The 24,644-nt window shown below is 29.4% G+C and overlaps 2 protein-coding genes and 1 long non-coding RNA gene across 7 annotated transcripts in view; all 3 read right to left on the minus strand.

Annotated features, from left to right (window-relative positions):
• Window positions 1–19,567, minus strand: part of LOC126926479 (uncharacterized) — a 109,884-nt gene extending 90,317 nt beyond the window's left edge. The window contains exon 1 of the long non-coding RNA XR_007714647.1: window positions 19,490–19,567. This is a non-coding gene — a long non-coding RNA (uncharacterized LOC126926479). The remainder of the gene's footprint in view (window positions 1–19,489) is intronic.
• Window positions 1,345–16,466, minus strand: LOC126926419 (uncharacterized). Of its 4 annotated transcripts, XM_050742720.1 has the most exons (14): window positions 16,112–16,466; window positions 15,982–16,026; window positions 15,533–15,694; window positions 15,228–15,425; window positions 14,695–14,814; window positions 14,105–14,164; window positions 12,853–12,964; window positions 12,642–12,765; window positions 12,366–12,501; window positions 11,876–11,932; window positions 10,393–10,518; window positions 10,063–10,316; window positions 9,666–9,853; window positions 1,345–8,899 (listed from the first exon to the last, which is right to left on the minus strand). In XM_050742720.1, the coding sequence occupies exons 2-14, from the start codon at window positions 15,998–16,000 to the stop codon at window positions 8,599–8,601; spliced, it is 1,857 nt and encodes a 618-aa protein (XP_050598677.1). In that variant the 5' UTR covers window positions 16,001–16,026; window positions 16,112–16,466; the 3' UTR covers window positions 1,345–8,598. The 4 variants fall into 4 exon arrangements, with proteins under 4 accessions (XP_050598677.1, XP_050598679.1, XP_050598678.1 ...); XM_050742722.1 differs by lacking the exon at window positions 14,105–14,164 and having other exon boundaries at window positions 15,982–16,466; XM_050742721.1 differs by lacking the exon at window positions 11,876–11,932 and having other exon boundaries at window positions 15,982–16,466.
• LOC126926437 (uncharacterized) lies at window positions 17,928–19,561 on the minus strand. 2 transcript variants are annotated; one of them, XM_050742762.1, is made up of 4 exons: window positions 19,426–19,561; window positions 18,501–19,295; window positions 18,247–18,413; window positions 17,928–18,149 (listed from the first exon to the last, which is right to left on the minus strand). In XM_050742762.1, the coding sequence occupies exons 1-2, from the start codon at window positions 19,468–19,470 to the stop codon at window positions 18,705–18,707; spliced, it is 636 nt and encodes a 211-aa protein (XP_050598719.1). In that variant the 5' UTR covers window positions 19,471–19,561; the 3' UTR covers window positions 17,928–18,149; window positions 18,247–18,413; window positions 18,501–18,704. The 2 variants fall into 2 exon arrangements, with proteins under 2 accessions (XP_050598719.1, XP_050598718.1); XM_050742761.1 differs by having other exon boundaries at window positions 17,928–18,164.
• Window positions 19,568–24,644: the final 5,077 nt, after the last annotated feature.

The following is a 24,644-nucleotide window of genomic DNA, read 5'->3' on the forward strand; positions in this document are numbered from 1 at the left end:
CTACGCAGAAGTAATACTATTACGTTTGTGTGAAATAAATATAAATGCATTCCTTACGGCAGTAAACAAATGCCAATAGTGCCTCGTTATTGTTGAAGAGGTCACCACTTGTAAGAAAACTCTACATCTGGTTTTTTTAGTTTTCTCAGGCACTGAATTTTTCACACACAACTAAATTATTAACTTGTGTTATATTTACTAAATTTAGTTTTCTAGTTTATTGTTTTCCAGTTTATTACCCAAATTTTAGTTAACTGTAAATTTCAATGTTTATAATAAATAATTAAAAATAACTAAAAAATAACGCTCTTGAATCATTTAATCTCGTGCAAAAGAATTACTATAACTTATTACGATTTGCGCTTTGAATAGTCAATCAACAGAGTTCGGTCTAACGAAAAAGTATTCCGTCCACAGCGATCGTCAGCGCTAGACGCGCGCCGTCGGTACGGACGACATAGGCCGCGAGTAGTCAGCACTCAAAGGGTTAATAGCATTATAGCATCTTTGTATAAATCCAAGCCCATTATGGCAAATGACCACCGTGTGCGCCGCTTACTATAGAATGCAACAATACAGACCACCCTTGGGAAGAGAATTTTTATTACACTAGAAATAATGATACATGTTTATTAAATGTTTTGTATTTGGAATAACACTAAATTAAATTGCAAAGTTTTGTCTTCCCGTAGGAAAATAGTTCATATAAGCAAGTTTCTATAATAATTCAAATATATTCGTTAAATAAGGAAAAATCAAAATTTTGAGTTCAAATGTATACTCAACATAAACAAACGTTGACAAGGAATATTAACGAAATAGTAATGACTTTTGACATATTATTTAAGAAAATAGGCCTTTTAAAAATATATTGTTTCTTGTTCAAAGATACAAAATTGTGCACTGTCATCATTATATTTTTTACTATATTCTGTATCTATAAAATTTGATCAAAATCAGTTACACTTGTTACACTTGAGTAAAGGGATAGTAAAATGATTGTAATAATATTTTAGATAAATAAAGATAATTTGGTTTTAGGTATTTGATTCAGTATTAAAACTAACGTATGACATGAACATACAAGAATTATATGAAAGCAAATAATTAGTAAAAAAATTCATCATAAGTATATACAATTTATTATCCGGCTTGCTAATCACTTTCTGTAAATCCTCTGTTATAAAAATTTAAAGATAAAGAAAGAGATTAATCTGTTCTTAAAGTTTCAATGCTATCAAACTATTCCAACAAACTATTGAGGATATTTAGATTAATTATAGCGAAATTGGAAATTACTATAAAGGAATCTTAATTGGGCATGAACATGTTGATAAACATAAGAACAATGGACCTCTATTTATTGAAACGATTTTTCGGCCATCAAATACCAGAGATCTTATTACATAAAATTGAATTTTACACCACGAAAAGTTTTCATTAATCTAAACTGAAAGTAGTTGTCTACAACTTACATAAGAGTTACATAACAATACATGCAGTTTTTGCAACATTGCATTACAGAAAAATGTGAATTACACGATGTGTTTATAAAGTATTTATATTTACTGTTTTGAAACAATTATTTATCACTCCTAATATATATTTCTACTATATTGATATGTTAAAGCATGGAATAAGATTTAAAGCTGAAATTTCTTCAAATCACTTAACCGATAAAGACGATTTGTTACTGTACAGATTGTATGCAACTAAATATCAAATTTTACTTGATAAACACATCATGTGTAACACTGTTACGTACAATATTATTGTAGAAATTGTCATCACCATTTTTAAGAAAAAATTAATTCTGGTAAAAAATGCTCATAATAAACAAAAGTATACGATACTGTTTGGTTCTTTGCTTCCAGAGCTTACTATGTATCTCTATTGAACTTCTTCTAATAAGACTTCAGCGATACGTTCGTTCTTCTGTTTCTCAGTTTCACAATACTTCCTTAACCATCTATTTCGTAACAAAATCAAATGCTATGGAACCGATTTATTTTATACTATGGCTCTTTCCACGTCTTATCTTACTTCACGCAGAAAAGTCCAGATAGTATCACAGTTTCTCTTCCGCGGTGAAGTAGCTTACTCTTAGATACAACAATATCTTTACTTTTCCCCTGTAGACATTACAATTCTAGCAAAACGCCATTGGCAATGGGTACAACCAGAATATTCGTCGAATAATTCGTAACTTTGAATACGATTATTTTTAAATTTTCTAATTCTGTTCTCTATAGCCAGTGCAATATTACAAAATTTTATTTCAAATTAATGGCACCAAAAATATATAAATTCTAATATTTGTGTACAGGGTGTCCCAGTATTGGTGGTACACTCGACAAGGAAATGATGGAAAATATAGAAAAAAAATTTTTCATACGACGCCTGCTTTCAAAAAAATCGAACTTGAACACACGTCAACTATATATTTAATCTTGTCTACTTTTAGGCTAGATAGGAACGAATAATCGATAGCAGGCTACTCTACAGATGAAAATAAGTTAAAAATGTAAGATAATATTTTTTCGGAAAACGCTTCGTTTCCAAGTAATTTGGAAATTTATCTATTACACCTACACCAGGCCAATTTTGACCTACACATGTTCAGAATCTATTTTCATGAAAACTTGGTCTTAAAGGAAAAATATTATTCAACATTTCACATTTATTTCCATACGTAGAATACCCTTCTGCTGATTGTTTACTTATATTCAATCGTTAAATTTTCAAAAACAATTTTCCCGAAAACAAAGCATCAGGTAAAAAGAAAATTATTCTATATTTTCCACTTATTATTTTATGTATCGGTTTTATTATCAATATCAGGACACCCTGTATAAGCTAAATATATAGAACGTGATACGAAGTACATGTAGGTGAACATTCTATTCTAGAAAAATCAAATTGTAAAATTGTCGTTGAGAAAAATGTGAACTCTTTATTTTCTATTATGTATTTGTCAAAATTATTTATTAAAATTACCTAAATAACTTCTAATGGAATCTTGTTAGGTTAAGGTGTTTATTAGATTCAAGAGAACAATTCTTAATCATAAGAGAATGAGTTCAATATCAATTCGTTAGAAACAAATTAAAAGACCCTAAAGAAATGACTAATCTTGATAAAAAAAAAAAAATAGAAAATGCAGAAGGAAAAATCAGTTAACAAAAAGGATCAGGAACAAGGGAAGAAAAGAAAAACAACAAATAAAAAAGCAAAACAGTTTCGTATCTGGTAAAGAACATTCGAAAATTTGGAAAACAATTCGGCTTATCTTACATATATATGCATAGCTTTCCCACAATAAATGTATTTACTTAAATTAGAGAAAGATATCAGAGAAACGTATTGTGAAAACATTTTGGTAATACCCATTTTACCATCTGACCATATCGGGCATTTTTTCGTATTCAAGACAGATAACACCAAAACTCAAATGCCAAGGTCTTTCTTAAAGACATTCGTGATTAATGATGTTTTGGCCGGAAGACTACTCGGATTACAAGCTAGAAGCATAGATCTTTCATTTCTGAAGTCTTCAAGCTCACTTCATCGCACACTATGTACTAAATAAGCATTCACAAGTACATTTATCAGTTCTTAAACTGGAATCGTACAAACGTTCAGTTTGTGAAGCAATGGCGTGAAATAATGGAGAAAACCGTTTCTGTGGCTTAGACATCGAAATGAGATGCTAATATTTAAAATCACTTCCCTGAACGGACAAAATTGAAATCCATTGCGATTATATGTTCATTATAGATGCTAATAAATTTCTTTTAAATATAAATTAAATGGACGTAGTTATACACTATATATGTATGCGTATGCAGTAGTATTTGCAATTTAAAACATACCTACATATAAATAGACGGAAAACACAATAGTGCGACTAGTGTTGAAAGCGCGTAATACTAACGTAAATATATGTAAATACATAGATATTTTGGAAGCTCGAGGTTGACAACCTCGTCGCTTGAAACACAATATGTAACAAAGTTTCGTTCCTTTCGTACATAATATTTTAGGCCTTACATAGGAATCTGTATTATCAGGTAAATTGAATTGAATGTTTCACCACGTAATAGAATTCACGATTTATATATTATATCATGTATTATATACTAAATATTTGAAATAAAGATATATACCTATACGTATTTGACTATATTTATAATAATACGTACATATATATTTGATAGCTGATACTCTCTATATCTCATAGAATTTTCTTAAAAATGTGCTTCTACGCAACAAGTGATACTTTTCATCGATTAAATTGACCTGAGGCCCCTTCTACCGTTAGAAATCTTTTACACGTCTTTATCTTTTTCCTCTGTTTGCACGTCACACGACATATATTTAAAACAATACAAAATAGCATTTTCGAAAGGAAAGTAAAATTCCCTAGACGTATTTTAACGGTTCAGTGGAACGCACCAAACAATGTAATTGTTTCAAGTGTAACGGATGAATGAATAAATAAATAAATAAATAAATAAATAATGACTTTTGATTAGCGGTCAAGTATCATTGAAAAAACTCGATCAATGTCACTTGTAAAATTTGCAGATTATCACCATGATGTTAGAATTGGAACGTTTTAATGCTACCAACGATACGTATGTAGGTATATTTAAATGTATATATACTACTTTCCTAGGTTTTTAGATTTATGCTCGAATCGAATATTTCAATGTCACTTAAATATAGAGTTCTCGTATACTACCCTGTGCTTTAGAATCTATAATGACGTTAAAATGCGAGGAAATTACATTTAAAGTTATTAACAAAGCTTAGATATTATCGAATTCTTTTTAAAACAATTTTCAAGTATTTGAATATCCATATTGGAATTTCAAATAGGCAGTAGAATTCAGTAATGTTGGTCTCTAATGCAGACGACAGCAATATTAATCTAGAAGATAAACGAATAAAACATTCTCGAAAGAAAAAACTTATTTCTTCCCGAATATTATTATACATAATTATTACTGTAACAATTGCTTCTAATACCAAATAAATTACAGTAGTGATAAATCAAATGCATCGAGATAGAATTGAATAATAACATAAAGATATTCGTTCATCTTCCAGAAAAACCTATCTTATTTCTGCACTACCCAAATACATTGAACACATTGGCACTTTAATTAATGTTAATTAATTGTACAATTTTTAATATATTTGGTGCATATATCACCGCCCAAACATTTAATCGCACCAAAGAAATTAGAACAAAACTGAAAATCAAATCTATTAAATTTAAGATATTTATATTACTTTTATACTCTGTGTTAGAAAAATGCATAATTCATAATAATTCGGTTAATTGATAAAATTTTGCTAAATCTATTAAAATCAGACTTTGGATTATTTATCATAGACATAATCTACTTTGGCAACGTGATAGAAGGGATAGAATCAAAGAAAATAGACAGAAAAGTACGATTTAAAATAAGAAAAGAATTTATATGTGCGAGATGCAACAATATATTGCACAGAAGCAACGAAACAAACTATATATAAAAAAATAAAAGTCTTATTTTGTACATACGATGACCGTGAAATCTTTAACGGTATCTAATAATTTAAAAAAATGATATCTCTTGAAATACATACATATATATCCACAAATAGTTACTTCTGAAATATAAATATAATTTAATAATATTGGCTATGTATGTATTGATATCTCATAAACTATCCACCATAAAAATGAAAAAGATATATAATATAAAGGAAATTCCACACGTACTCCTTTTGGCTCTAAAATTCATACTCATTTCTAAATAATAATTATATAAAATGATAATAAAAACATTTAAACATTATATACTGTTTACTTATGAGAATGTGTACCGGTTTATTATATGTATCAACAATTTGATTTTGTAGGGCTATATATCAGAATATATGAATATGCAATATCAAGAAGAGGAAACAGTTAAGCTAATTTTAAGAGAATGAAGTACAAACATGCAATCACAACCATCTGTAGCAGATCGCTTATCATTTGGAAACATGTAAAGATGATCTATTTCATAAATATACAAAATATGTACATGACAAATTATTTGTGTCTCTAAATATAGTACAAAAAGATAAACTATAAAGTTGTAACAGATTTTAAATATGCCGTAACAACAATAGACACATTTTAACAAACTTTGCAAAAGAAAAATGAGTTCTATCCAGCATTTCTACATATCCTGACGAACATCTTTTCTCCATGTTACCATTTATGTTAAAGTGCTAATTATATAATTGTATTATATAATTGAATAAAAATTGGTCTAAGTTAAGAATCCTGAGTAAAAAAAAATAGATGTAAATTTACAAATGTCAAAGTAGTGACAGCAATGTAATAGCAAAATAATAATAAACTTTAAAAAGAACATTATAAAAATAAATATAATGCTTTCTGCACTCAGAGATCATATACTAAAACAAAATATTTCATAATTTAGAAATGAGTTATTATAATATAAATATGTACATGTTTTTAATATTATTATATTTTATATAGCGTATATTCTATACAGGATATATCTAAAATTTTAATTTTAAACACACCAATTAATTTAATTTTAAAAACACCATCCTTCAGATATTTTTAACAATCTACCAAAAAATTTTTTGAACAAAAGTTAATCAGTTTTCAATTCGCTACACATTTGGATATTAAAGATTTCCAAAAAATTGCTGACTTCCTTAAATAGCACCATATATTTTGGACTTGACAGAATTATAATTGACATCAAGACGAATCTACGACCTACTATACTATAACCTTGAGATGATTTTTAAATGAGCTGAAAATCAGAAATTTGGTAATAGTACATTGTATCGTGTAATGTAAAACGGTATGTTTGTAAAATTTGTTTAATTTATTAGTTTCTGAATCTAAGTCATCTCAAAGTCATTGTATAGTAGATCGTTGAATTCATTTTGACGCAAACTACAACTCCGTGAAATCCAAAACATATGGTGCCCTTCACTTTTTTATTGGAAAAAATTTTTGGATATTTTTAATATTTAAATGTATAGTGAACCGAAAACTTACTAACTTTTGTTCAAAACATTTCTTTGACGAATTATTAGAAATGTCTGAAAAATAGTGGTTAATCCTAGAGGACACAGCTTGTATATGCAAATATTTTGCCATAACTCAAGAATCAAATTAAAATTTGTTAAGAAACAAAAATCTATGTTTGTTTCAAAATCATAACACATTAGAAAGTAAACATATTTTATAATAATAATTAATAGTATAACTATTAAGATCAAATTCTTAATTTCCTTTGAAGTACGATTAAAGTTTTGGGCGGCATTAGTTATTTATATTTCTTCCTTTCATCAAATTTGAATGTATAGATGTATTTACTATATGCTCCATGGAGAAAGCGGACAGACTTGTGTGAAATGGTAATATACTCTGACAAACATATAATAGTTTGTAGGACAATTACTTTTGAACGATAATTTGATTGTGTTCAGATAAATACTGCCAAATGTACTTTCTGCCCTTACTCTTAGATATCATATTCTACATCTAAATTATTTTCCTGACTATACCGAGACTTTATTTAAAGCTTTCTGTGGTTCCCATACCTACGTTATTTCGGATCCTGTCTGTTAATATTTGATAATCAAGAGCCTCATTGCTATAATTTAAATTACGTAATTATTTCAAAAGTATAATTCTTTCATATCAAAAAAATCTATTGTGTACAAATTTTTTGATAATCTTGTGTTCAAAAGGATAAAGATGGCACCAATTTTAGAATCATTGAACTGATTTTTCTTGATTACATAAATTTCTCGATATTATACTTAAATAAATACAATAGACAATATTAGAGATATGAAAAGTACAAAGAGCATATGAATAATTCTGCAAAACCATGCATTAATATTCCATCAAATTATATAAAATTGATATTATAATATATTAGTAAATGAATAAGTGTAGCAATAATCGATGCATCGATATTATAAATATATTATTAAATAATATTAAAAAGTTATGTTCAGATATAAAAATTGGAAAAATATTTTTCAAATAGCCATGTTGAAATAAATTTTAAAAGTAAGCTAGCACTTTTATCAATCAAATACATATTCCATTTTTTTAGCAGTTTGGAAATTCTTTGAAAACGATTTGGAAACGTGAAATTGAATTGTCCTTGATTCTAAAGTCACTAGATTAAAATCATTCATACTAACTACAATTCTCTTAAATAATTAAAATGCACTTGGTGCATCTTATTTTATGACCATTATATATTTGGTCTTATTTTCTCCTGCTTATCAAGTAAATAACTGATCCATATCACATTAAATACGACTTAAAAAATACAAGAAAGAAGGAAGAATAAGCTATTCCTTAAGTAATTCTGAATTATGCTGTTTGTGCGCTAATTGAAACAACTATTGCTCTTAGCCAATAAAAGAAGTTGGTCCACTTTGCACTGAAAAATCGACGATACCATATAAAAGACACGAAATGATGATAATTTTACCAACTATCACATAAAATGCTGTCCGGAATGAAATAAAACGAGCATCAGAAATTGTGTATTACACATTAGTAGGTGGGTCCATAGCACAAATAATAGATTTCATTACACTAGCAGCAGCTAAGGACGCGTAAGGCTGCCATTCTTTTATACGAGAACCATCTTTATAATCAGAAATACCTCGAATAACAGCAAAACTTTCACGACAATTACCCAAAATACTTTCGACTACAGCATCCATCTCTGTATCAAAGGCAAGGGCTCCAAATCGGGCTGCAAATTTCTGTCTAAGCTGATCATCGCGTGCAATATGTCTACCAGATGCTACAGGTGCTAAGTGAATTCGTGGACAGCCATTTGTTCTGGACATAAAAGAACATAATGATAAATGTAAAGAGGGCCTAACATTAATGACCTTCATCTTGACATATATTATCAAGGACACTCACCTTAAGTGTAAATCTCCAGAAAGTTTTAATCGTCACTCGTTATTCCTCAAAAAGTTATTGGCAGAAATATATTACTACTACTATGTACATTGCATTCTGCTTATATGTAAATATACGTATGTGATTGTAACCGACGCGATAGTCGCGTTTATATCCCAGTCTTCATTTGATAGAAACATCGTGTGCGTTGCTCGCTCGCTTGTAAAAATCTAGTCTAACTCAATATCAATTCCACAGGCAAAAGAGGCGCTATTTTTGACCAAAATTCTTTTTTCTTAAAAATTCCTTGCACATATGTAGAATTGAAATTGGGTTGGACTAGATTTTTACGAAGGAGTAGAGCGAGCGATTAACGCGTGTAGTATAGAAATACTTACCATACATTACCATACATTACTTTTATAAATCCTTTTTTGTTAGTAACCTTTTAAGAAATAACGAGCGGTGACTAAAACCTTCCAGAGGTAACTCAGGAGAATGTCCTTCACAATATATGTTAAAGTTAAGTGCCCTTTGTCAACATTTACTATATTTGAAACAGGAAACACTGCTGAAGATTTTATAAGATTGTATAACTTTAAAAAAATATACATGTATATTTACTTTGGTCATAAGTATGATTATATGCTGAAAAATAATAATCTTATATACTAAAAATAACATATTAAACAGCAATAACCTTTTATTCGCCGCATCTGCAGGTGCAGTAGGATGTGCAACTTCAATAACATCTCTTTCGCCAATAGCCATGTATAACTTATCAGACTCTGGTGGAGGTGGTTTAAAATCATGCTCCGTCTGGTTAGTTAAAATATCTGAACCTTCTTTCAGGTACGTTTGCCATGGAGGATTTGTCTCATTCTCTGACTAGAAAGAATCATTAATAACTATACTAGATTCTTGTTGCAAATTTATGTCTATGTAGACAAACGACTTTTGTCCGCGCGATATCGGTGCGATCATATGCCTATATTCAATGTTCGTAATTAGGAAAACAAAAAAAGACATATGATCCAACCATATCGCGCGGGCAAAAGTCGCTCATCTGCATTAGGCGTAAGAGTGTAACAACCTACCTGATCTTTAAGATTAACAGCAATTTCTTGAAGACATAAATTTGGTGGGCAATATTCTTTGGTTTCAAAATGATAATCTCCGCTCTCATTTGTCTTTGCACTTTCACAATAAACATAAATATACTTTTTATTAAGAGGAATAGGATAAGATATAACCACATCACCAAGTCGTACATGTTTATTATAATCTGTATAATGTGGTACACCTCCTCCAATTCCAATTAAGAAAACGAAATCAACTTTCTGAAATGTACCTACAGAAAAAGTAAAATATTTGATTATAATCAAGCGTACCAATTATAACTAAACCAAGAACAATTTAAATGCTACCTAATAATCTGGTAGTTGTATTTCCTGCTGCAGTCATTGCCTCTCTTGTATGACCTACAGTTGGTAACTTCGTGCATACAATTCTATGTGCACCAATATTACCTAATGTGTAAACATTTGACTCACCTATAACAAAAATAATCTTATTTTGCATTGAAATAATCCTCTACCATTAGTAATTTTAAAATATGTGTATGATACATGTGCACTGTGCTACTATTAAAAAACTGGTATTGTATTTGTGTATGTATGTTGTGACTAAGTTGATTAAAAATGGCTCATTCCATACAGATGCAATTGTGTTCAGTACCTATTACTAGATATAAATATAAGTAATTTATATATTTATCAGTATATCAAATATAAGAGCAGATTGAAAAGTTTCCGGTATGAGAATATCAATAAGAAATAAAACAAAAATAAACTCCTTGCAATGACACCGAAAACTTATCAACTTGTCTTTATAACTTTTTTTTTTTTAGTTGAAATGAAAGAAGTGATAAATAACTATCATAACACAATTGTATTTGGTATAAAAAATATAGTTGTAAAACTTATCATTTAATTCCTACACACCCTTCCTATTTTTAGAAAAAGTTACTAATTGAACTAACATCCCACAAATAATTCAGTATTTTCCAAACATTTATATTCATGTAATCAATGTATGTGTAAACTTACATATAATAATAATTAAAAATGTATAATATATTGTTGCGTATTTAGTACTGGATTAATTAGATAATAATACACAGTAAAATACATATATATATTACACATATTAATATCATTATATTATAAATTTATTTATATATAAAAATTGTGTTAAAAGCAACGGAAAATAAAATTTAGTTTTGTAAGTGTTAACTAGTTATTTGTTTTAAAAATGGAAGTAATAATTAAAAGAAGTTAATACCAGTCTTAAGTAGAAGGAAATAAAATAATATAACAGTATCTTTTATACAAACAAAACACATAAACAAAAAACACATGAACAAAAGATATAACCTGTGATAGTTCTGAACCATACCCATTTAGTCCTGGTGCAGACGTGCCTCTTTCATTGTTATGATTGCGCTACTATCATATGCTTATCTTTACTGTTCTTAACAGGCACAGCAAAGAAGGACATGTAATCGCAGCAAGATCGCAACGGCAACAGTCGCATGTCTGCACTGGGCTTTAATATGTGTATGCTATAAATTTAACTTAATTTGCTAATATTGCTGAGAAAGTAAATGGTTGAAGATGAAGATATAATACATGAGATGATAATCCGAATGAATTTCATTACAACACAGCAATATGGTATGTATATTGTTTCTGCGGCATCGTCGAAGTAGTATTTTAATAAAAATATCTAATAATATGTATTTTTCACAGCCTAGTGCCATTGCGACACTTCCTGAATACAAGCAATTGGCAAGCTATAACGTTAAAGGACATTGACACGAAAGAGGAACTATATTACAAATTACTTTACCAAAACGACATGTCACTCGCGGTACTCCATCTGTCGCATCAGGTGAGCTTGCCGTACCTAAAGTTTCATGCATTGTCATATATACAAATATATAGGCAGTACATTTTGTACCTTTACCGCCAACTAATATATGATACTATAATTATAATACCGTAATGCAAACTAGTTAATACAAATTCTTTAATACACTAAAAAGTTCCATAATTATACTTGAAATTTGAAATTTCTTATACCTACGTTAACTTCTAAAGAAGATAAAGAGACCTTAAATAACGTAAAAAAACGTAAATAAAGTCTGCTTTGATCTTAAAATTTGACAATATCATTTCTTTATATTTAGTCATTTAATATTAAAATATAAATAGCAACCTGTATCTTGAAAATAAATTATTATATCATATTATTTTATATTCCTTCTGCCATATAATTGAAGATTAATTCATAAAATCTATGTGAATAATTAAGAGTTATTAAATGAAATATATCTTACCAACAGTAGTATAACGAACAAATGTTTCTTTGTTTTCAATCATAGAATCAACTGCCAACTTTTCACAATACTGTGCAGTAATAATTGCTATAGTAGGCTGTTTTGCACTTGCCATTGTTGGCATTTGTTTTACGACCTAGGAAAAGGTAAGAAAAGAGATACAATAATTTTTCATATATAATGTCCAATAATTAATTACCACAAATAATTATACATAAAATAGTGCATTGACACTATACTATAAATTTACTGCAAAATAGTAAAAATAAAATTTACTTGAATTTGGGTATCTTGATGTACAACTCTAGTAAAAGCTCCATGCTCCATCGCTTTAACAACACCCTTCTCTTGTAATTCTTTTAATTTTATTTCGACAGCAGAAGGGTCCCAACCATGTTCTCTGCAATAATTACCACACATTGTTTACAATTACATTAACATTTTAATGCAAAAATAATTAATAAAATTCTTATAGTAAAGATCATACTTTGCTATATCAGTCACTGTAATTGGATTTGGATAAGCAGATTCAATAAGTTCCAACACCTTTTCTAAGGTCAGTTCAACTACCTGACCAATAACTGTTTCATCTGTTGATACTGTCAAACAAAAAAATTAAATATTATCACATTCCATTAATATATTTCATAATTCTGCAAAATATATATAAATGCTCATTAAAAAGTAAATTATTTGTGATAAATTTTTCAGTTTCTTATAAATAAAATGAACTACAGCCTTTGTGTATCTACTTGTGTGTGCTAAACATATGTGACATCAAACATAGAATAAAAATGTAATTCATATTACCAATACTTTTTGTAGAATTGATAACATAGAAATGAAGTCTAAAAATTTTATATGGTAGTAAGTGACCATGAATACTATTTATAGACACATTAATATTATATTAAGATCAAAGATACAATAAGGAGTATTGCATATGGTATAATAAAATCACTAATATGTATATGTTAAACTGTAAATAAATCTTCTGAAATGCTTAAAAAATATACTTTTTTTACAAATAATAATAATATTTTAAACATATCAATTGATTATATTATTTTCAAATGTATAGTATTATTTTTTATCATTTAACAATTAGTTTTGCATTGTGTTAAAATTTCGAATTAAACAAAATAACAATATTATGGCATTCATAATCATGCATTCATATTACAAACGTGATATACTTCATGAATAAGATATGTACATATCTCTAATGGTGTATATCCAATTTTTCTTTTTAGTTAATCAATCCATATTTTAGAGGAGAAGATGCAAATTGAATAATCACAAATGATTGTTTTCATTATTAAGTAAAATAAACACTAAAATATATATTAAGTGTTTAATATTGGATTAATGCGAAAAAATCATGTTAAGCCAATGTTGTTATAATAGCTACTATATTGCATGAACCAATAAAATATGTATTTACCGGTCAATGTACAGATAAACAGCTTTTATATTTACTTATTTTTTCTAAAACCTTTTGCTCTACTTTCTCAATATATATATGTTTATCACTAATTATCACTAATAAAGTAAATAGCAATAAATTTGATAAAATTAGAATAAAACTAAATAAATAAAGAAATTCTATGAGAAACTTTTCTTCTAGTTTTTGACCGGCAAATATTCAATTGTTATTGTATTTTATATAATAGCCTGCATATAAAATATCAAAAAACATAAATCGTAATAAAATATGTAATTTCTTCATAATCTCCAACCTGATTTCCAACTAATTTTCTTATATGGAAGAACTGTGAACAGTATATGACCAGTATCAGCTGTGAATAACAGAAATTAAAAATAACACATTTATTTCATATAGAATGAACATGTACTTATATACAAGTAACATGAACAGCACAAATGTTAAATATACATTTCCTTTAGTTTCAGTTGTAATGTATACTTGAGACACACTGCTCCAATATCTTTCAATAAAGATCACTTAGTTCAATGAATCAAATCAAATAAATCTTGGTACTACTCTTTGCTTCGAAGTTATTTTAATAATGTAAAAGAAGTATGTGTAAGTAAAATAATTTTCATGAATGATTAAATGAGTATATCAGTAAATTTGTGTCTGAGAATAATTTTTCAATATTGAAATTAAACAATTAATACAGTTATGAAGTATGATTTGTATATAAGTAGTGATGTTTTTAACTAGAACACTTAGTTGTTACTTGTTAGCTTATATGATATCATTTACAAAAAAAATATTACTTAAACTATACAAAAATTTAAATAAAACATAAATAAAATTAAAAAGATATTGTAAAATTAAAAAGAATTGTAATATTGTACTTACATGGTCTAGTTGGAAGATTAACAGGTTCTTCAAGCTGTTTTAATTCCACTTCTATCTTTTTAATTGTAGAATACTTATGCAACATTAGTTTCATTATTTTCTTGATAAATCCAACATAATCTGTAACAAAACCATATAGCTTATTGAAATTAAATATACTATAATTACATATTACTATAGTACTACTGAGAGAAATATCTGATGACCCAATTGTACTATTGTAATATAAGTGCACAAAAAAAGTTTTTATATTAAAAAATATTTATTTGTATTTTATATTATTTTTTAATCATTTTATAGTTATAATAGTATTCTCACGACCTGAAAAAATAATCTACATACTCTTTTAGAATGATAATATAAAAATAGATTATTGTTGTTTACCAATATGTAATGCTTAACAAAATTAGAACTACCTTATACCTATATACTATAATAGATCAATATTCTATATATAAAAACTTTTTGGTTTAATTATAAATTATAGACACTATTATAATTTATACGTTATCAACTACTTAAATAAATTTTACCTCTTGGAAATTCTTGAGGTGTAACTAATTCTCTGAAGAATTCTTGTGCCACACTTGGGTGTTCGGCTTCTGAAAGTGTATCTACAAACCAAAACTGAAGAGTTCTAGATTCTTGTGTATGTTTTCCACTTTGAGCACTCACTAAGAATACTCTGAATTGTAAGCAAAGATGTGCTGGATGAATTTCACCATTTGTAACTATAAAAATTTTATGATGTAATATTCTATTAATGTTGTAATATTGGTAACATATTGTCTATTAACATTGTTTTTAATATACTAAATAATGATAGAACTTTATGTACCAGCAACTGCTTGTTTATTAATAACTATTCCTTTGTGATCTCCTCCAGCAATATGAACATTGTTTTCATTTCCATTTTCTGTTGGCGGTTCTAAAGCCTGCCTTTCTATTACAAGAGTTGTAGAATTTGCAGTCTTACATTTTGGTGTCATGACAATGTGTTCTAATAAATGAAACATAGAAAAAAAGAATTTGAACAAAGCTCATCAACACTTCACAGTTATACATGACAAAGAAGTAGAATTATAGAAATCATATATCATTTTATTTAAATAAAAGAAATATATCAAAATCAATATAAATTCTACAAATATACATATAATATGTTACCGGTTACTCTTGTTACATATACAATTATATAAAAAAACAGTTCGTTATATTAAATTGTAACATTAAATTACATTTAATAAAAACTATTTGAAACAAAATCCTTATCTTTTATACACTGACCTGTTTTTTTATCATCCATTTCGTATCGTTCACTTTATCTGTTATCTGACACAAGCAACTTTTTTATAACACTAAATAAATAATGAATAACAAGAACACTTAAGTCCAATAAAATATGCAAGCTACGAACTTGAACTAGTCCACTTAACTAACGACAACGTCTTTCTCTGCTGTTCGACTTTTTAATCGCCTCCTTTACCATCCCACCACGGGTATCGGAGCTCGCGCCTCGCGTCTGTCAAAACGAAAACCTTATATAACCTCAATCTCCTTATCCTATTTAGTCAACCTTCCTTTCTGTGGACGTAATAGAGACAGTCTTTAAAAGGTACTGCATAAGAGAAAAGATACGCAAAATTCATTAACACAAGAAGTAGGTGATATTAAGTGATCGACTTAAATACTCAAAATAATTATCGATCGAAATAATGACAAGACACAACACATGCCACCGCCCTGCGCCATACTTATATTTAACAATGACATGACATATATGATCTATATTTCAAATGCGTCATTTTTTTTTTCTCAAAACGAATATACTATCACTATGTATGTATGTATATATATATAGCATACCTGTAAAATATGACATACTACTTATATATTATATATGTGCATATGGCATATATATGTGCATATATACTATACACACAACAGTTAGTCTTGAAAATATTCGGATGATAGCATAACATTAATTTTTAGGTTCTTTATCAGAAATAGATACAAATAAAAGAACAAAAATGTTTTGCAATATATTGGCATATAGTATATAGATATCATAGGTAAAAAACTTTTGACTTAAAACAAACTATTGTTTCATGTTGAAAAGAAAATGAATTTGATATGTTAAAAATATTCGAACACTTCGTAAATTAATGTTAGAAAACTAACATAGCAATTTTTTTATAAAAGTTTAATATTTTATTCAATAACATGTTTTAAGCAGTTTATTATGTTAAAAAATTTTTTTTAGTAATTAATGCTGTATTTTATTCCTCTATTACACGAATTTACCATTTTATTTTAGTACTTATTGTTGTTTTTTATTAACTCTACGGTCTAGTTCGTTCCATAGGAATGGTTATATATACGTTATTTTAGTTTGATAACTTAAATTTGTGATATGTCCTGTTATACTTACAAATTATAAATGCATTTATCTTCGGTCTATCTTATAATGTATAAGCAACAGTACATAATTAATTAACAAATTTTTTATTTTTTTACAATTACAAATTGTACAATCAACAATTTTTACAATTACAAATCAACAGTTATTTTATTTTTGACATCTATAGACCGTATTGTAATATCTTATGTCATATACTTTTACAATATTGTATGTGAATAGACAAAAAAAGAAAAGATGCTAATTTATTGTCTGTATTGGAACATAAATCAAAGAAAAATGTACAATTACATTATATGTTATATGTGTTATTGTATTATATGTAATATTTACAAATATACAATACATTACAAATTTAAGTTACCAAACTAAGATAACGAGTTTTTTTACGCATGTACGGCCATATGTGAGAATTAGTAAACAAGAACAATAGACACTAAACAAAAATGATAAATTCCTCTAACAAAGGAATAAAATACAGCATCGATTACTAATAAAAAATAATCTTCAACATATTAAACTGCTTAAAACATGTTATTAAACCAAAGAGGTATCGAATAAATTATTAGACTTTGATATAAAATTGCCACTTTAATATTTTTATCAATTTATAAGTGTCCGAATATTTTTGAGACATGAAAATTCACCTTTTTCAACATTTCTTTTAATATTTGAACAACAAGCTTGTTTTAAGTTAAAAGTTTCTTACTTTCTGATCTGTACATATTATACTCCAATATACTGCAAAACGTTTATGTTGTTTTATCTGTTATTCAATAGGTTTGGGGTTCGATATTTAATTGATTGACACAGATTAGTTTTGTATACTCTGTATTTCACCACCTTGTACAGCCATTACAACACACCGGATACTCAGATAAGTAGTCGATACTCAGTCGTAAGTAGTCGTACCAACTCTGCACGTAGGAACTAGTGATCATACCAACCTGACATTTATCTCAACACTCCCCTTTGATTATAGTTTCTACAAGCCTCATAGTTTTGGTAAAACACCGAGTCTTAATTCTATTTAAGCCTTTGGTAAGGATATCTGCAACATTTTCAGAACTTGGCACATAAACGTAATCTAAAATACCCTTTGACATACAATTCTTAACATAGAAGTAACGAACTTGTTTAGAACTCTCAGCGACTACCTCATCCTTGGATCATGAAATAGCTCTAATATTGTCACAGAAAGTTCTGCATGGGCGGGGACAATATGACAATTGACCCAACTTTCTTAACAGTGAGGATATCTACACAGTCTCCCTTACTGCCTCCTGCATTGCTACGAATTCTGCTTCACAAGTCGATTGAGATATGATAAGTTGCTTCTTTGACAACCAAGATATTGCACCACCAGCAAGTGTGAAAACATACTCACTTTTAGATTTTCTATTTACTAAACACCCTGCAAAATCTAAATCGCGAAACACTTTCAAAGGTTGCCCTGTCTTCTCTATCTCCTTTCTCCCCTCGACACTGATACGAAATGTGGCCCCATTTTCTACATTTGTAACATCTTTGATCACTTGTGTCTCTGCTCTTCGGATTCGCGCCATCTTTGTTTTGGTACTGACCTGGGTTTCTATTGCCTTCTAGGTGCCAACGCATTAATTCTTTTCTCTTCGAGTAGGAGGTCGGCCTTCACTGCCCTCGAGGTCAGAACCTTATCAATCTTTGTTGTTCTGACATAGGTCGAATAATCTGGATCTGTCGAAAGTCCAGTCAAAATAAAAGATGCCACCACGTTATCTTCAAATTTAATACCGGCTTCAGACAATTTGTCAAACACAACTTGAATTTTTTCACAATACACGAGGATATCCATGCTGGGAGTCTTTTCGATAGTGCCCAGTTCCCGCACGCACAAGGCGATGTCCATCAATGTGGATCTCCCATAGATCTCTTCCAGTGCTTTCCAACACTCCTTTGCTGTTTTCAGGCGTTTGATGTCTACGAGATACTCGGGGCGAACGTGCCGGAAAATGTATGCACGTGCCATATTATCCAGTTTGACGTACTCAGATCTTGTCCTTTCTACTGCAGTCAATCCTGGATCCACCGCATCCCACAAGCCCAGGGAAACCATAGAAACTTCCGTCATCCTTTTCCAGTACTTATAGTTGTTTTTGTTGAGGATCGGATTCATGTCCTTGTCCATATCGCTCATCTTCTCCTGGTCGACCATGGATCGCGTAAAATAAAAAGAAATTTAAAAGAAAGAAGAAAACTATTTTTTCCTCGTTTATATACTAATAATACACTTCTGAGCTCTAGGCGTGACTGTTCGAGACTGAGGCTCTTACAATATTTTTACTTTCGGTGGGATCTGTTCCTTCTTTGTTTGTCATCCCCCAATATCCCCACTACCCTGTAGGCGTACGTGACCGTTGCTACGTTTCTAGAACATTCGGTGGAAGGACCGTTAGGACATAGATGACTCTTTAGTGTTAAGAAACACTTCATGAATCACACAATTGTAAAAAGGTATAATAACATAAAATAACAATGTTTTGCAATGGCTCCTGTAATGATGAATGCTTAGATGTTAGTAAGCAACTGAATATATAAGTGATACAAAACGGAGTACAACGAATTTATTATTTTCAAGGATATAAAAAATATAAAAAAAACCTTTGTAAAGCTTTGAAAGATAGTATATGATGTTGCGTTTTATGTATCACTTCATTAGTTACAATACTATATTGTGTACCTGAATCAATGTGCGTATTGTTAAAAATGTTCAATTTTGGTTATCACTGTAAAGAAATAAAATAAACTGCTTAGGTTCTATTCCTTTGTTTGTCTATATAAATATGTATGTATGTACAATTTGCATGAAGTGTGCAAATTATGTGTAGAGTAAATATAAATCTACATGAGAAAAATGTAAATCGAAAATATAGAATAACATTTTCTCATTTGAGGCTTGTTTTCGAGAAAACCGTCTTGAAATACTTGTTTGGTACATGTGTATTTGGTTAGATGCCGACTAAATATGAGCTGCTATGAGTAAACAATCAGTACAAGGTTATTTTACGTGTCCTCGTTCTCAAGAAAATAGAGTTTGAATATATTTAGTTAAGAATTGGTTTGGTATACGCGTACTTAATCAATTCTTAAAGTTTACTTTTTTTTTTTTTTTACTTTTTTTACTTATTTTCACAAATAGAATAATCTATTTTCTATCAATCATTAACTTCAAATATACTTGACAAATTTTGGAAGTCGATTTCTTCGAAAACAAATTTAAACGTCATATGAAAAATTGTATTGTTATAATTGAATTTCGCGGATCTTGATAGTTGACCTACAGCCCCGATAAAAAACAGTTAACATTCATTAGCAATCAAACGGTGTACTTAGCATTAGCCGTATCCTATTGTTTTCAAATCATGATATTGCATTCATTATACTGTATTCTTATCCTTTTTTAATATCATTATTATTGTCTGTACGCGAATTAATGCATTTTTTAATGTAACATTATTCTGTATCTTCGATCTTCTTTTCACATTGAAGCGCCTCCTTGCTGATTGTACCAACAGTGATACCTCGATGCCTGTATAACGAAATTGTATTAAAAATAATGTATGGAAAGGCAATTTGTATAAATTAAAATGTTGATGAGATTTTTTACGAACAAGAAAACTTAACACTTATATGAATATGAAAAGCATATATGAAAATATTTGTTTCATAAAATATCGCTGATTTACAACGTGTGATACACAGAAAGTATGTTTTATGATTTATATTTTCTCTAGTTGTCTAGAGATGGCGTTTGCCGAAGTTAACTGCCTCTATATTGCTCAATGGAAAACATTTCTTCCATTTTTAGCCCTGTTTCTTTCTCTCATACATTTTTTTCTTTTTTCAAATTTTTATATTTTATATCTTATTTTTATCTTTCTCATGCTATCAGTATACAGTTACCCTCACTATGGGGTAACTGTCTCCAAACACAGCTTGACTTCGATATTCCTATGAGAACCCAGTAGTTTCTGCGCGAGTAAAGCCAATTATTACCATATATAATAATTCTCCAGAAAAAACGGCATACTCGCTAGGACTCGAACCTGGAACATTTTGGTAAACGATAACTGACTGATCACGTTATCTACTCGGCATTGGTCCGCCTGCATAGAAAGTGTTATACATATGCATACAAATGATTACTATTTGATGAACTTGGCTTATTGTTTTGCGATATATGAACTAGGAGTGAAATTTGAAATCATCTGTGCATGAAATGTACAACACTCCCGAATATGTTTAATAATATGACACTTGAGAGTATCATGGTAAAAGAAACTAACCTTTCTCACCTTTCACAAGCTCATCACGACCCCAGCATATAGATGTGATTGAACAAACAGATTGTACAATTTGTAAAAGTTTGTTTAAATATCGAAATGTGAGATATATAAACTTAACCTAGCTAGAGTATGTAATATCTTCCCGAATGAATCATTTCCGAGTAAATAAGTCTAATTCAAACTTAAGCGGCATTCAACGTACATCAAAGTCAAAATGTTAAAAATATTTTCATACGTACATACATTTCGTATCCGTCGCGAAAAGAAAATTTCGTTCCAATCTCCGAGATATTCTCAAAAACTGTCGGAACGAAATTTCGGTATGACACTTTTAAAATAGAAAGCTTTCGTTGCTGTATTAGTGTTTTTTCACCGATAGGAAGGCGGAAGCAGTTCCTTTGAATGACTGTAATCTGATCAATGTTTATTTTTAATTACACTGCTCAATACGTATCTAATTTTGCAACCTTCAATAGGATATTCTTGTAAATTTTTGCGAGCTAGACGCGAATCTGCAGTTTTTTCTCCAGAACTTAATTTTTCAAAAAATTAATTTTGAAAAAAGTTACAAATTTTCAATTTCGGATATGTTTTGTGTTTTTATAGTAGCAGCTATCGAGTTGCTATTGAGATGAAAAGATTCTGTGAACGTTGTGGAATAAAATGATATGTATTGTTATTGTACTATAAACATTTAAACATGTTTAAATAACAATCAAAGTAAAAATGACACCTGAAACGCACCACTGTTTGCTTATATTTTTTAGTTTATTAGAAGAAAATCTGACTAATTTTTGCTAAGGAAATCATTAAAAAACTAGAAAATTATGTTTTGATTCTAATAAAAAGGCAAAACAGCTGAACAAAACACGCGGCGGCGGCAGTGGTACTCAACGTTGACGGACACTTTACCTTGTTACTCACTGTTATTGAGTACCATTGCCGCCATTGCCACACTTTTCCGCCTTTATGTTAGACTCAAAACACGATTTTCTAATTTCTCCTGAAGCTTTCCTTAGCAAAAATATCTGCTCTATCGCGTGTTAGACTAATCAAGTACTGTTTTCACCATTCTTAGAAAATGTTAGAAAGAGCAATGGGGTGACTTTATGATACGGTCAAACGTCGTCTATTTTCAATTCCGTTAATTCCTCTTTCTTTAGCAATTTATTATCAGGCCAGCTTGCAGACCACATGCGCAAGTTAAAAAAACTGTATTTGTTAGAAGTTTGTCATTGTTGACTTTATATATATTTCCATGAAACAGTCACTACTGATCGAACTTATGAATTTTTTTTTTTACGTTAGTTTTTTTTGTCGAAGTGGTTATCACTTAAAAAAAAAAAAAAAAAAAAAAAAAAAAAACTACATGATCTGTTTAGTCTTCTCGTAGTTTGTTTTTTTAGTAATAAATTAATTTGAATGGAAAAGAGAAAAGCAGCTGACAAGTGTATTTGTGAAGACATTGACAAAATCAAGGTTCAGATATTTACGACAAGAGTTAGACAAATATTAAGATATAATTGTTTGTAGGGATGTAGAGTTTTAGGGAGGGTGTTGAAGTGGTCACCACTTCTACGAAAACTCCACATCTGGTCTTTTCAGTTTTCTCAAGTGCTGAAGCCATCGACAGCATATAGACAAAAGACTAGCATGAAGGCAGACCATAAACAGTAAACAGGCGACGTTGGCTTCGAGGTTTTTCAGTTATAAGGTAACACTGCTAGCATGCGGATCTGGACCAGCTCAAATTGTATTCCTACTTATTATTACACTTCTCTGTTAAATTAAATATATATATATTTTGTACCTTACACTTTATCCACGCGTTTTCTCTCTTTATACATCTAATAACCTCAACATTTTTAATGTCGGATTGTCATATGGTCGACTTGCTATCCTTCTCTACTTTTGCTGTTCCTTCAACTATCCTTTTCTATGTCGTCATGCGACGTACAGCTGACGTATATGGACTGAGCATTCTTGCATCATTTGTTAATCGATTAACATTATCTATCTAATCTACCTATTATCTATCTCATATTATCTTAATCCATTGTTTTTTAATCAGTTGGCCTTGTCGTTGTGAAATAGTTAGCTAAGGAATCACGTTAACATTAAGTTGCGTACTCGCACGAAAATACAAATTTTTCGAATAGTTTCACATCTATTCATCCTCGCAGGTAATATACAGTGTTCACTTGCGTTGAATACGTAATAAATTTGAAATGACCGCAAAAATAGAACCCTAATGAATTCATATTTTAATCTCACTTTGTAAAAAGAAAACGAGGCGAAAATCCTGGATATTCTTTTTAATCGTTCATAATTCGAAAATCCACTCGCAAACTAAAATATACACAGCACATGCCCATATAACCTTTTTTACTTGTATTTATTAGCGTGTAATGCAGTTCTGAATCACCTTATGTATACGGTATTTGGCTACAGGTGGAAAAAATATAAGAAGTGATTATTGATGCTAAAATAAGATGAAAATCAAGAATAAAAACAATTGCGTTTTCGGTTTTGCTTTTTTGGTTATTGATTATTAAAAATTAGCCGAAATACCCCGTGCGAAAGCAAACCTCTTTACACGAACGAAAATAGGTTAGGCTAAGCAATGGGGTATAGAGGAATCCTCAAATCGAACAATATATGGGCACCCTCATGCAAATTCTAGAGAAAAAGATTATGATATTTGACGACGTACCTGCGCGTCCGTTTTTGTAAGAAAAATCGTAGATTAAACATTGTACCTGCCTATTTATTAAAGTTTCCAACAACATATCATCAAAAACCGCCTCATGGAATTTCCGAATTTTTACATCTGTAGCCGAACATTCTGTATGCATATGGAATTATCCATTTAACTCTCATCTCACGCACTGGGAAACATAAGAGGATGGGAAAAGTGTATCATGTATGCTTACTGCACAACTACATGTCGTGCGCCATCTATTGTTAGAAATTTCTAGAAGTATAGTTATATCAGGTTATGTGTATAGGGTATAAACAATTAAGGCATTAAGAACGAGGCACGGAGATATAAAAACTCTAATTAATTACAAACAAATTAATTTCTATTTTTGTTGAAATCGTGAGAAAGCTAATTACCCTCCGATTTCGATGATTTTTGGATATGTTGTAAAACTCAGCATTTTGAAAAAATGGTTATGATGTTTGTAAAAATGCAATGTAAAGTT

Source organism: Bombus affinis, chromosome 18 (assembly GCF_024516045.1).
Source record: "Bombus affinis isolate iyBomAffi1 chromosome 18, iyBomAffi1.2, whole genome shotgun sequence".
NCBI classification, from domain to species: domain Eukaryota; kingdom Metazoa; phylum Arthropoda; class Insecta; order Hymenoptera; family Apidae; genus Bombus; species Bombus affinis.